Raw genomic sequence first — 13,968 nt, 5'->3', positions numbered from 1 at the left:
ATTAACAAATTGGCTTGTGGTGATGGAAGTAGCTAACAATATTCCAACACAAGTGATGAGAAAATGACATCGATGGACGTGCCGTTGCTCGTTACTGGATGTGGAGGCTCTGCGGTTAATTGGAGTTCCAATTTCTTAAACATAACATTTTAAAAGTTTTTAAAAATTACGTTTGTAAGCTGATGAAAAACAAGCCATAGGAACAGGGCCGGATTTATATGAAAAGAGGCCCTAGGCTATTCCACTTATGAGGCCCTTTCACCTTCCATTTTTAAGTTTGTAAATTACATGAGAGATAATAAAATACGTAATACGCGTTGATCTTAACCAATACATTATGTTTGTTTATTAATCATATGCGTAGAATTTCTCCTTATTTTCAGTGTTTTAGTGTTCACTGTTTTTAGAATAGTGTAATTTTAATTTTGCTAACAATTTGAATGTAGGCCCCTCTTGATCTTGAGGCCCTAGGCTGAAGCCTAGTTAGCCTACAGGAAAATCCGGCCCTGCATAGGAAGGATAAATGTACTAAACTATGAGTTTATGTATTGGCTACCGGTCAAAACGGACGCTCTCCAAAATGCTCATGCATTGGATAGACCTTCAGGAGAGCGCTAATGAGATTTTCAAATATCAACTGACCTTACTTAATAATCCAGTGGCAGATTTACATAATTGGGGCCCTGAAGCTTGAACTGAGGGACCCCTTCACAAGCAGCAGCAGTGAGGTCTGTGATCTTCTTCAATGCGGCTCTTCCATGGCAGACCACCACAATTTTTCTTTACAAATATAACTACTACTGTACATCTCAGATTTTGATTAAAGTTGCTGTCCACGGTTCTTGAGGCTGATCCTCCAATTCGCCCTAAAAACCCCCCCCAGTCTCATTGAGATCGCGCAGGTGCAGGAGAAGCAGCTGCGGGGATCTGTGGTATCCTGGGTGAACTTCTCCAGGCTGGTGGTAAGGCTGCTCTCCTGGCATTGCAAGCAATCTGTGCTTCCATCTGGGAGATGGGCGTCATCCCAACTGACTGGAAAACGGGAGTTCTTGTCCCTATCTGGAAAGGGAAAGGGGATCAACTGGATTGCGGCAACTACAGGGGGATAACACTGCTCTCGGTGCCGCGTAAGGTCCGTGCTGGGGTGGTCGTCAATAGTCACCTACCTGCGACCGGAGCGGAGCGGTCTGGTTTTATGCCTAAGAAGTCTACCATCGACCACAACCTGGCACTGAGGGGTCTCATGGAACGCAAATATCGGCAGAATTTCTTTGCACCCTTCATCGATTTTCGTAAAGTGTTCGACTCAGTTGATCGAGCTGCCCTGTGGGACATATATAGTGCCTTTCTTATCTATATATCTATCAGTCATGTAGTGCCCTTCACATACACAGTATTTATCATATAGTGCCTTTCACATCTATTATATAGTGCCCTTCACATATATTTATCTATCATATAGTGCCTTTCACATCTATTATTTAGTGCCCTTCACATATATTTATCTATCATATAGTGCCTTTCACATCTATTATTTAGTGCCCTTCACATATATTTATCTATCATATAGTGCCTTTCACATCTATTATTTAGTGCCCTTCACATATATTTATCTATCATATAGTGCCTTTCATATCTAGTATATAGTGCCCTTTACATATATTTATCTATCATATAGTGCCTTTCACATCTATTATTTAGTGCCCTTCACATATATTTATCTATCATATAGTGCCTTTCACATCTATTATTTAGTGCCCTTCACATATATTTATCTATCATATAGTGCCTTTCATATCTATTATATAGTGCCCTTCACATATATTTATCTATCATATAGTGCCTTTCACATCTATTATATAGTGCCCTTCACATATATTTATCTATCATATAGTGCCTTTCACATCTATTATTTAGTGCCCTTCACATATATTTATCTGTCATATAGTGCCTTTCACATCTATTATTTAGTGCCCTTCACATATATTTATCTGTCATATAGTGCCTTTCATATCTATTATATAGTGCCCTTCACATATATTTATCTATCATATAGTGCCTTTCATATCTATTATATAGTGCCCTTTACATATATTTATCTATCATATAGTGCCTTTCACATCTATTATTTAGTGTCTTTTACATATATTTATCTATTATATAGTGCCTTTCATATCTATTATATAGTGCCCTTTACATATATTTATCTATCATATAGTGCCTTTCATATCTATTATATAGTGCCCTTCACATATATTTATCTATCATATAGTGCCTTTCACATCTATTATTTAGTGCCTTTTACATATATTTATCTATCATATAGTGCCTTTCACATCTATTATTTAGTGCCCTTCACATATATTTATCTATCATATAGTGCCTTTCACATCTATTATATAGTGCCCTTCACATATATTTATCTATCATATAGTGCCTTTCATATCTATTATATAGTGCCCTTCACATATATTTATCTATCATATAGTGCCTTTAGCATCTATTATATAGTGCCCTTCACATATATTTATTTATCATACTAACGGGAGCAGCCGAAAGAAGAAGAAGAAGTGCCTTTCACATCTATCCATCTGCTTTGTGTACTATGCCGTATTGATGTGTTTTTGGGTGACCATCTGCCAGTCACTGCCAGGAGTTACCCACCACCCTGTCAATCCAGAGGGTCTCCCCCAGTTCCTGGCGGTTCATTGTTGAATGCATTCTGGAAGTCTGGGGAGTTCTTGCTCTTTTTCTATCCGCTTTGGTGTTTATTGGGATTTTTGACCTCCTCGCTCAGTTTTTTGACGATATTTCTGGATCCCGGCATTGGGGCTTTGTGGGCCTTGGGTCATTTTAGTGTTCTTGGGGTCCATGGAGCTTCATTGTATGGAAGAGCAATACATGAAGAACAAGTCTTTCAGTTTCTGAAGATTCCTCGAGGCTCATTTGTTTCCCCCCTCTAGTGGCCGTTATTGGAAGTGCTTTTATAGGAACTCTATGTTCTCGTCGCTGGTACCCTGTGTTGAAGATGGCAGAGGTGCCAGCTCAAGCAGTGCAGGCCGCCTGGTGTGGCAGGACATAAACGTGATGGCCGATTCTTCCTGAACTCCTGGAGATTTGTATTTGACGTGTTTGGGTTGGGACGGCTCCTCTTTCATCTTTCCCATCCACTATCAAGCAGGCATAATGCATTTCACAAGGGAACAAAAAAATCAGAAATTTTGTATAAAAAAGAAAAACGTGTCTGTATTGAGTGTTTGATCGTGAATTGCTTTAAACTCTGTATGTGCGTGGTACTTTTCATCAAAAGGCGCTATATAAGCCTTTAAGGTTCTTTCTGTAATTGGTGGACATGAAAAGCCCCAAAACAAAACCTCAGCCTTTTAACCTCGTGTTCCATGCACAGCCTGTGACATTCACCCCTGGGACCCTCAGCACACCAACAGGACTACGGTGACAGTCACCCACCTTGCCTTTGGCTTCATCCAGGGCTGCACACAGGAACTGAGCTCAGTAGGAAGGCCAACCATAAGCCATCGATGACTGCGAATATCGGTGAACACGCGGTCGTGCTGTGAGGGGTCACGGAGGACACGGATTGGTTGGCACTCCGACCGGGACGGACAATTCCTCGCTTTTGAAATTGATGCAGCCCCCTGGGGTCTTGTGCTCCTCCAGGGTGATAGGTGGCAGCGTCCCATCTACAACAACAACAACATTTATTTATGTAGCACATTTTCATACAAACAATGGAACTCAAAGTGCTTTACATGACAAAGAAAGACAAAAAAGACAAAATAAATCATTAAAATTAGGGAACACTAATTAACATAGAAAAAAAGTCAGGTCTGATGGCCAGGGAGGACAAAAAAACAAAAAAAAAAAAACTCCAGACGGCTGGAGAAAAAAAATACAGTGCATCTGGTAAGTATTCCCAGCACATCATCACTTTTTCCACATTTTGTTATGTTACAGCCTTATTCCAAAATGGATTCAATTCATTTTTTTCCTCAGAATTCTACACACAACACCCCATAATGACAATGTGAAAAAGTTTACTTGAGGTTTTTGCAAATTTATTAAAAATTAAAAAACTGAGAAATTCCATGTCCATAAGTATTCCCAGCCTTTGCTCAATACTTTGTCGATGCACCTTTGGCAGCAATTCCAGCCACAAGTCTTGTTGAATATGATGCCACAAGCTTGGCACACCTATCCTTGGCCAGTTCCGCCCATTCCTCTTTGCAGCACCTCTCAAGCTCCATCAGGTTGGATGAGAAGCGTCGGTGCACAGCCATTTTAAGATCTCTCCAGAGATGTTCAATCGGATTCAAGTCTGGGCTCTGGCTGGGCCACTCAAGGACATTCACAGAGTTGTCCTGAAGCCACTCCTTTGATATCTTGGCTGTGTGCTTAGGGTTGTTGTCCTGCTGAAAGATGAACCGTCGCCCCAGTCTGAGGTCAAGAGCGCTCTGGAGCAGGTTTTCATCCAGGATGTCTCTGTACATTGCTGCAGTCATCTTTCCCTTTATCCTGACTAGTCTCCCAGTTCCCCACAGCATGATGCTGCCACCACCATGCTTCACTGTAGGGATGGTATTGGCCTGGTGATGAGCGGTGCCTGGTTTCCTCCAAACGTGACGTCTGGCATTCACACCAAAGAGTTCAATCTTTGTCTCATCAGACCAGAGAATTTTCTTTCTCATGGTCTGAGAGTCCTTCAGGCGCCTTTTGGCAAACTCCAGGCGGGCTGCCATGTGCCTTTTACTAAGGAGTGGCTTCCGTTTGGCCACTCTACCATACAGGCCTGATTGGGGGATTGCTGCAGAGATGGTTGTCCTTCTGGAAGGTTCTCCTCTCTCCACAGAGGACCTCTGGAGCTCTGACAGAGTGACCATCAGGTTCTTGGTCACCTCCCTGACTAAGGCCCTTCTCCCCCGATCGCTCAGTTTAGATGGCCGGCCAGCTGTAGGAAGAGTCCTGGTGGTTTTGAACTTCTTCCACTTACAGATGATGGAGGCCACTTTGCTCATTGGGACCTTCAAAGCAGCAGACATTTTTCTGTAACCTTCTCCAGATTTGTGCCTCGAGACAATCCTGTCTTGGAGGTCTACAGACAATTCCTTTGACTTCATGCTTGGTTTGTGCTCTGACATGAACTGTCAACTGTGGGACCTTCTATAGACAGGTGTGTGCCTTTCCAAATCATGTCCAGTCAACTGAATTTACCACAGGTGGACTCCAATGAAGCTGCAGAAACATCTCAAGGATGATCAGGGGAAACAGGATGCACCTGAGCTCAATTTTGAGCTTCATGACAAAGGCTGTGAATACTTATGGACATGTGATTTCTCAGTTTTTTTATTTTTAATAAATTTGCAAAAACCTCAAGTAAACTTTTTTCACGTTGTCATTATGGGGTGTTGTGTGTAGAATTCTGAGGAAAAAAGTGAATTTCATCCATTTTGGAATAAGGCTGTAACATAACAAAATGTGGAAAAAGTGATGCACTGGGAATACTTTCCAGATGAACTGTAAAATCTGCAGGGGGCCACGAGACCACCCAGCCCCTCTAGGCATTCTACCTCACATAAGTGACCTCACAATCAGACCTCATGGTATTCAGGGTTCTCATGGAAGAACTTGACGATGATGGTCATGTGGACTTCTGGCCTTTAATCCATCAATGGATGGACATCACGGTGCTTTGATCAGGTGGTGGTGGCGCAGATCAACATGACAGAAAAACGGAAAAAGAACAGAAGAGAAAGTAGGGGTTAGTGTGGATTACGGAGCCACCATGAATAATAATGATAATTAATTGAATATACAGAGCATCAAGATGAAGCTGTGAGAAAGCCATGTTAAAGTAAAGTGTTTTCAGCAGTTTCTTAAAGTTCTCCACTTTATTAGCCTGGCGAATTTCTATCGGTCTGCTTTTCCAGATTTGAGGTGCCTAACAGCAGAAGGCCGTCCGCCTCACCACTTCTTTTAAGTTTAGCTCTTGGAATTCTAAGCAGACCCTCATTTGAAGATCTAAGGTTACGATTTGGAGTGTAAGGTATGAGACATTCCGAAATATAAGATGGAGCAGATGATTGAAGGCTTTCTAGAACATAAGCAGTATTTTAAAGTCAATTTCTAAATGACACCGGTAACCAGTGTAGTGACGCTCAGACTGGTGTAATGTGCTCGGATTTTCGTTTCCAACTTAAGATTCTAGCAGCTCCATTCTGCACTCGTTTTAACTGATTGATGTCGTTTTTGGGTGGTCCTGACAGGAGTGCGTTACAGTAATCTAGTCGACTGAAAACAAAAGTGTGAACTCATTTCTCAGCGTCTTCCAATGTTATTAGAGGTCTAACTTTTGTTATATTTCCATGCATCCATTTTCCAACCCGCTGATTCTGAACACAGGGTCATGGGGGTTTGCTGGAGCCAATCCCAGCCAACACAGGGCACAAGGCAGGAACCAAGCCCGGGCAGGGTGCCAACCCACCACAGGACACACACAAACACCAAGCACACACTAGGGCCAATTTAGAATCGCCAATCCACCTAACCTGCATGTCTTTGGAGCGCCCGGAGGAAACCCACGCAGACACGGGGAGAGCATGCAAACTCCACTCAGGGAGGACCTGGGAAGCGAACCCACTGTGCCACCATGCCGCCCCTTGTTATATTTCTTAAGTGAAAATTGCTCTCCTAGTGATCTGATTAATATGTGATTTAAAATTCAAGTCAGAGTCAATAGTTACCCCTAAATTCTTTACCTCCATCTTGACTTTTAATCCTAATGCATCAAGTTTATTTCTAATAACCTCATTATATCCATTATTGCCAATCACTAAAATTTCTGTTTCCTCCTTATTTAGTTTGAGAAAATTACTACTCAGCCATTCAGAAACACAAATAAGACATTGTGTCAGTGAATCAAGATAGTCGGGGTCATCAGGCGCTATTGATAAATACAGTAGAGTCTCATCAGCATAGCTGTGGTAGCTCACGTTGTGCCCCGAGATAATCTGACCTAACGGAAGCATGGAGATCGAAAAGAGCAGCGGACCCAGGATAGAGCCTTCTGGAACACCATATAGAATATCATGTGTTTTTGAAGTATAATCACCACAACTAACAAAGAATTTTCTACCTGCCACAAACCAATTTAAGACCCTGCCAGAGAGGCCCACCCATTGTTGTGATCAATGGTGTCGAATGTGGGATGAGCACAGATAGACGGCTTCTGTCTGCATTAACACACAAGTCATTGACTACTTTAACGAGTGCAGTTTCTGTGCTGTGATTTGTTCTGAAACCCGACTGAAACTTATCAAGAATGGCGGGTTTACTGAGGTGGTCATTTAGCTGCATAATGACGGCCGTCTCTAGGATTTTACTTAAGAAAGGCAGGTTAGAGATGGGTCTAAATTTTTCAAAAGCAGAGGAGTCAAGATTATTTTTCTTCAGCAGGTGGCCTAGTGTATCTTCCATCTGCACACCTGCACTGCTGCATGGGAATTGTAGTCTCAATTGGTGGACATGCTGGGCCCCTTAGGAACCACCAGGGGGCACTGCAGGAAAGAGCAATTCTTGTTTTTCAGAAGTTCCATTTGGTCCAGAGGTGCTTCCGGTGTGCATTGGTGAGGGATTCCTGACCTCCCTAATGAGCCACCTGGAATAGTCCCGGGTACCTCACTTCACTTCGGGTGGAAGAGGACGAAGCCTGGCAGAAGGAGGAAGCGAAAAAAAGGAAGAAAGAAAAACTGTGTGTTGGTGTTGTGGGGAGCGAGTAAAAAGCGTTTCCCACCTGAATAAACGTGTGCTACATGGAAAACTTGTGTCCCGTCTGTCTGGGTCGGGGTGGCTGGAGCCCCCTCTGGTAGCCACAGATGTTAAGACACAGCGCCAACCCCTGGTGTGGCTGTGGAATTACAGTCCCTCGAGCCCTTCAGCTGACCCCTATGTGCACACTTGTGAAGAAGATGGGCCAACTCCCTGAGTTTTACACACCACTCTGTTTCTGTGTTTGTTTAAATCCTTTCACATTCCACGATACTCACCTACACATTATGTGCTAGCGGCTCGTAGGGCTTAGCCCTGCTGTATTGCTCTTGGTGCAAAAACCCCTCCTGGATGGAGGCTCTGAGCCTTCAACAATTTAGAGACCACCATCAACCAAACATGCAGACAGACAATGGGGGGACATGCAGACTCCGGGCCTGGAGCTTAACTTACAAATGGGGTCTCAAGATGGCTAACTGGCAGGAGACACAGAGTGCAGATAAGAGGAGAATGGAACGGAGTGATCCATACATTGGGGGGCCAGCATCATTGGTCAACTTGTGAAATTCGCAGGCAACACTCAAATTGGAGCAATGGTGGACACTGAAGAGGAGACAAAAGCAATTCAAGAGGACCTGGACAAGCTTCAGAACTGGGGGGGAAACACCTGGAAAATGGAGTTTCATGATGAGAATTGGATAAAGTGTTACATGTAGGGCAAGAGGAACAGGTCGGGTCAGGTTGGGGAGAAGGCACTGGTACAGCACATCGCCGCCCCCAGCATACGACAAAAACAGCTCGGGGTCCCAGTTGGCAACCTGCCAGACAAACATGTGGTCCAGTCCCTCCCTCTGGAAATGACCCAGGTGTTAATGTGGGTGTCCCCTTGTCCTGGTCCTCAACAATGAGGGTCCTGCGAGCCGGATCACCCTCGGGTAATCACGCCACATGGCCGTAGTGCCATAACTGACGCTCCCTCACAATGCAGGTCATGTGCCTCATTTGGGACTCCGTGAGCAACATAAAGTCAAACCAGTGGTGCCCAAGGACCCTCTGAAGAGACACCAAAGGGGTCCAGTCTCAGTCTCAGGTCACTGGATAGCATCCATGTCTCACAAACAGGGAGCACCAGGACTCTAAAGACTTGGACCTTTGTCCTTTTGCAGATATCGGGAGTGCCACACACCCCTTTCTGGTGACCTCATGACCCCCCATGCTCTCTCAATCCATCTACTGACTTCATAGGAAGAGTCACCAGAGTCACATGAATGTCACCACCGAGGTCAGTAAACCTCTCAATGAGGTTGACACTCTCTCCGCAAACAGACACACTGCTGATGGCCATGCCCAAGAGGTCATTAAAGGCCTGGCTCTTTGGTTTTTATCAGGACCCTCACAAGCTCAGACACTCAGACTCCTCCCTCAGTCTCTTGAGACCCCCAAACAGAGCCTCCATTGACTCCTCAAAGATCACAGCAACATCAGCAAAGTCAAGATCAGTGAATCTCGATTCACCAGCAGACGCCCCACAGCCACTGGGGCCCCATGACTCTGCCCAACACCCAGTAGAACAGAGTTGGAGCAGAACAGACCCCTGACAGACCCCAAAATCAACTGGGAAAGACGCGGAGGGTCTCAGTGCCAGTATACAGGTACAGGCCATCAATTATCAATACAAGATGGGAGACACTGAGCTACAGGAATGGACCTCAGAAAAAGATTTAGGGGTTTATGTTGACACAACTCATCATCTAGAGATTAAAAAGATGAATAAAATGTTGGGTTACATCCTAAAAAAGTGCTGAATATAAATCGAGGGATGTTATGCTCGGACTTTACAACGCCCTAGTGAGACCACATCTGGAGTCCTGTCTGCAGTTCCGGTCACCACACTATAAAAAAAGACATAGCAGCACCTGAAGCTGTGCAGAGGAGAGCAACCAAGAGCATCATGGGACTTGAGGACTCTGTGACAGAGTCAGAGAATTAGACCTGTTTAGTCTCCAGCAGAGGAGACCATGTGGGGTCCTCATCCAGGTCTTCACAATTCTCAAAAGGCATCGATAAAGCAGACGTAGCAGAATTCTTTTCACTTAACGGTGAATCGCATAATGGAGGACACCAGCAGAAACTGGAACTGAAGCTATAGGAGGCACTTTGTCAGGTAAAGACATGGAGTTCAAGGAGAAACACAGACCTGACAATCTCTAAGAAGGATCTGAATGAGAGGTTTGAACAGCGCAGCTATTAGATAAAGAAACGGGCTTGATGGTCTGAATGGACTCCTCTGGCTTGTCATATTTCTTATGTTCCGCACTGCGATTCCCCGGACTTAAAAAGGAGGTCACTTTAATGCTTAATGCCCGGTCTCATTGCCAGACCACGAGGCGTCGTCTTCCATCAGAACATTTCCGATTCTGAGAACATCCACAACCTGTGGCTTTCCTGCATCGCTAAGATGGAGTCAATTTCTGCTTCCAGGCTAAAAATAGGATTTTAGTCTGAAGGGATCTAGCATTAGAACAATAAGTTGATACATTTAGGCGCACCTCGCTTTGTGACAAATATGAGGAAGGTTTTATAAAACAAACAAAAATGGGATCTGCTATGAAATCATGGCACACAAATACGGGCGAGACCAAGACAGGGCTTTGTATAGCGCCGCGCAGGTGTTGGGCTTGGGCTGTGTGCGTGTGTGACTTGATGTCTGTCTCCGCGGGTCCTGAGTCTGCGGGGGTGTACAGCAGCGGCTCGAGGTGACCGATAAGCGCGGCGCATTTCCCTGGAAACCAAACGGAGCGGACAGCTGGGGTGCAGCCGGAGGTGCAGAGGCAAAAAAAAAAAATAGGCGCGCGAGGGTGAGGAGGGCCCATGGGAGGGCAGGGGGCGGAGTCGGCGGCAGTCAGGTGTTTCAGCACCACAGACAGCGTCGGGGCGAAGCGCAGCCTCCGAGCGAGCGAGCGAGCATCAGTCGGGTCGGCGGTGAGTGCGGCGCTCAAGTCCCACCTGCGATCTCACACGCGCTCGCCGAGGGCGTCTCGTCTGAAGAAAAAAATCAAATCAAATCACAGCCGAGTGTGTCGAGTCATGGAGGGGCTGAGCAGCACCGAGGCGAAGGACTACATCGTCCAGCGGGAGATCCCTTTGCTCTTCGAGGTAAACTTTGCGCGTTCTGCGGCGGCTGGGCTGGGGACGTCGGGTTTAGGTAGGGGAGCGAGCGTGGACTCTCGGGGACGGGCGGGGCGGGTGACTTCCTAAGAATTCGGCGAGCGCAGTTTGCTCCGATAACTTAAGTCATTCCCCATTTAAAATGAGGGTTCAGGTTATGAATTCACACTTCCAAAAGCTCTGGGCGCACCAATGCGGAAAATTCAGTAGCAGCTGGCAGCTTTAAAGAGGTGCGATTCGTGCCACTTTATAAAGGTAAAGGTAAAAATAGACTGGAATTCACCTATTTATTTAGCCCTTAGAAGGGTTTGCAGTTGAAGAGAGTTTTCTGAGCAAATGCAATACATACAGTATGTGTGATATAAAGGCGCTGCAATGAATTACCAATTCCTAGTCCTAATCCTATAGCGTCTTCACAGCATCATAGCCAAACGCCCCCCCCCCCCAAAAAAAAGCGTCAGAAGCATCGTGGGCCCCCACGCTCCCGGAGCCCTCAGCCAGGGCCCATTGTGCCCATACGTCAAGACTGCCCAAATATTTGCATTGAGATAGATAGATAGATAGATAGATAGATAGATAGATAGATAGATAGATAGATAGATAGATAGATAGAGCCTTTCACCTATCTATCTATCTATCTATCTATTATATAGAGCCTTTCACCTATCTATCTATCTATTATATAGTGCCTTTCACCTATCTATCTATCTATCTATCTATTATATAGAGCCTTTCACCTATCTATCTATCTATTATATAGTGCCTTTCACCTATCTATTATATAGTGCCTTTCATCTATCTATCTATCTATCTATTATATAGTGCCTTTCGCCTATCTATCTATCTATTATATAGTGCCTTTCACCTATCTATCTATCTTTCACGTTTCTATCTATCTATTATATAGTGCCTTTCATCTATCTATTATATAGTGCCTTTCACCTATCCATCTATCTATTATATAGTGCCTTTCACCTATCTATCTATTTATCTATTATATAGTGCCTTTCATCTATCTATCTATTATATAGTGCCTTTCGCCTATCTATCTATCTGTTATATAGTGCCTTTCACCTATCTATCTATCTATCTATTATATAGTGCCTTTCATCTATCTATTATATAGTGCCTTTCACCTATCCATCTATCTATTATATAGTGCCTTTCACCTATCTATAGATAGATAGATGAAAGGCATTATATATTAGATAGATAGATAGGTGAAAGGCAGTATATAATAGATAGATATATAGATAGAGCCTTTCACTTATCTATCTATTATATAATGCCTTTCACCTATCTAATAGATAGATAGATAGATAATAGATAGGTGAAAGGCACTATATAATAGATAGATAGATAGATAGATACAGTGCATCCGGAAAGTATTCCCAGCGCATCACTTTTTCCACATTTTGTTATGTTAAAGCCTTATTCCAAAATGGATTAAATTCATTTTTTTCCTCAGAATTTTACACACTTTATTAATCCCAAGGGGAAATTCCCATACTCCAGCAGCAGCATACTGATAAAAAACAATATTAAATTAAAGAATGATAACAATGCAGGTATATAGACAGACAATAACTTTGATATGCAGTATCGCCTCCTTTATAAACGCATCAGTGAATGCCAACTCACTTAAGGAAAAAATCAATACACTTAAAAACACAGGGCACAACAGTGGCAGCAGCCTGAAACTGTGCTCTAACATCTTGTGTTACATTTTTTATTATACATATTGTTATATTTCTTCTTCAGGCTAATTAAGATGCTCTGGGTCAAAACACTGCAGAGTGGAGTTCATCCTGCAGATTCTCGGAATCAAATGTTTAAATATACACACACACCCACACCAAAAACAGGGGACATTTTAGTGTCGCCAGTCAACTTAACATCCACAACCTTCAAAATATAGGAAGAAAATTTTTTAAAAAAAGCCCAAGAAAGCAAACGGGGGTTGGGAACATGCAAACTGCATTCACCCTCCATTTGAGGACGTGTAAAGTCCAGTCACCCACCACAAGAATATGAGAACTCCACTCGTCCACCAAAACAAAAAACACAAAGGCTCCACTCACCCAAAAGAAGAACGAGCAGAATCCGAAAACCAGAGAGAACTTGCAAAATCCACTCACCCACCTGGAGAATACATGAAATTCAGTCATCCACCACAAGAATGTAAGAGCTCCACTCACTCATCAAAAAATAAATAAATAACATGAAAGCTCAACTCACTCACCAGGAGAACATGCCGACTCCATACACAGGGAGACCTGGCACACTCCATATACCCACCGGGAGGACATGTGACATCCACTCACCCACTGATAGATAGATAGATAGATAGATAGATAGATAGATAGATAGATAGATAGATAGATAGATAGATGTGAAAGACAATATATAATAGATAGATAGATAGATAGATGTGAAAGGCACTATATGATAGATAGATAGATAGATAGATAGATAGATAGATAGATAGATAGATAGATAGATAGATAGATAGATAGATAGATAGATAGATAGATAGATAGATGTGAAAGGCACTATATGATAGATAGATAGATAGATAGATAGATAGATAGATAGATAGATAGATAGATAGATAGATGTGAAAGACAATATATAATAGATAGATAGATAGATAGATAGATGTGAAAGGCACTATATGATAGATAGATAGATAGATAGATAGATAGATAGATAGATAGATAGATAGATAGATAGATAGATAGATAGATAGATAGATGTGAAAGGCACTATATGATAGATAGATAGATAGATAGATAGATAGATAGATAGATAGATAGATAGATAGATAGATAGATAGATAGATAGATAGATAGATACTTTATTAATCCCAAGGGGAAATTATCACTGGGAGAACATGCAAACTCCACACGGTCAATAAGCAGCCTTAGGATCTGAATCCTAGATCATATCATTAATAATAATAATAATAATAATTCATTTTATTTAAGGGCACCTTTCAAGGCACTCAAAAGACACCTC

The 13,968-nt window shown here is 43.0% G+C and overlaps 1 protein-coding gene across 1 annotated transcript in view; it reads left to right on the top strand.

The window, feature by feature from the left end:
• The first annotated feature begins 10,653 nt into the window (after nt 1-10,653).
• Nucleotides 10,654-13,968, top strand: part of LOC114667670 (adenylate kinase isoenzyme 5-like) — a 37,313-nt gene continuing 33,998 nt past the window's right edge. The window contains exon 1 of the mRNA XM_028823058.2: nt 10,654-10,938. Within this exon, the coding sequence (XP_028678891.2) occupies nt 10,654-10,938 (285 nt within the window). The remainder of the gene's footprint in view (nt 10,939-13,968) is intronic.

This window comes from Erpetoichthys calabaricus, chromosome 17, assembly GCF_900747795.2.
Source record: "Erpetoichthys calabaricus chromosome 17, fErpCal1.3, whole genome shotgun sequence".
Classification (NCBI taxonomy): domain Eukaryota; kingdom Metazoa; phylum Chordata; class Cladistia; order Polypteriformes; family Polypteridae; genus Erpetoichthys; species Erpetoichthys calabaricus.
The sequence above is the reverse complement of the archived record's forward strand: the minus strand, read 5'-3'. Positions and strand labels throughout refer to the sequence as shown.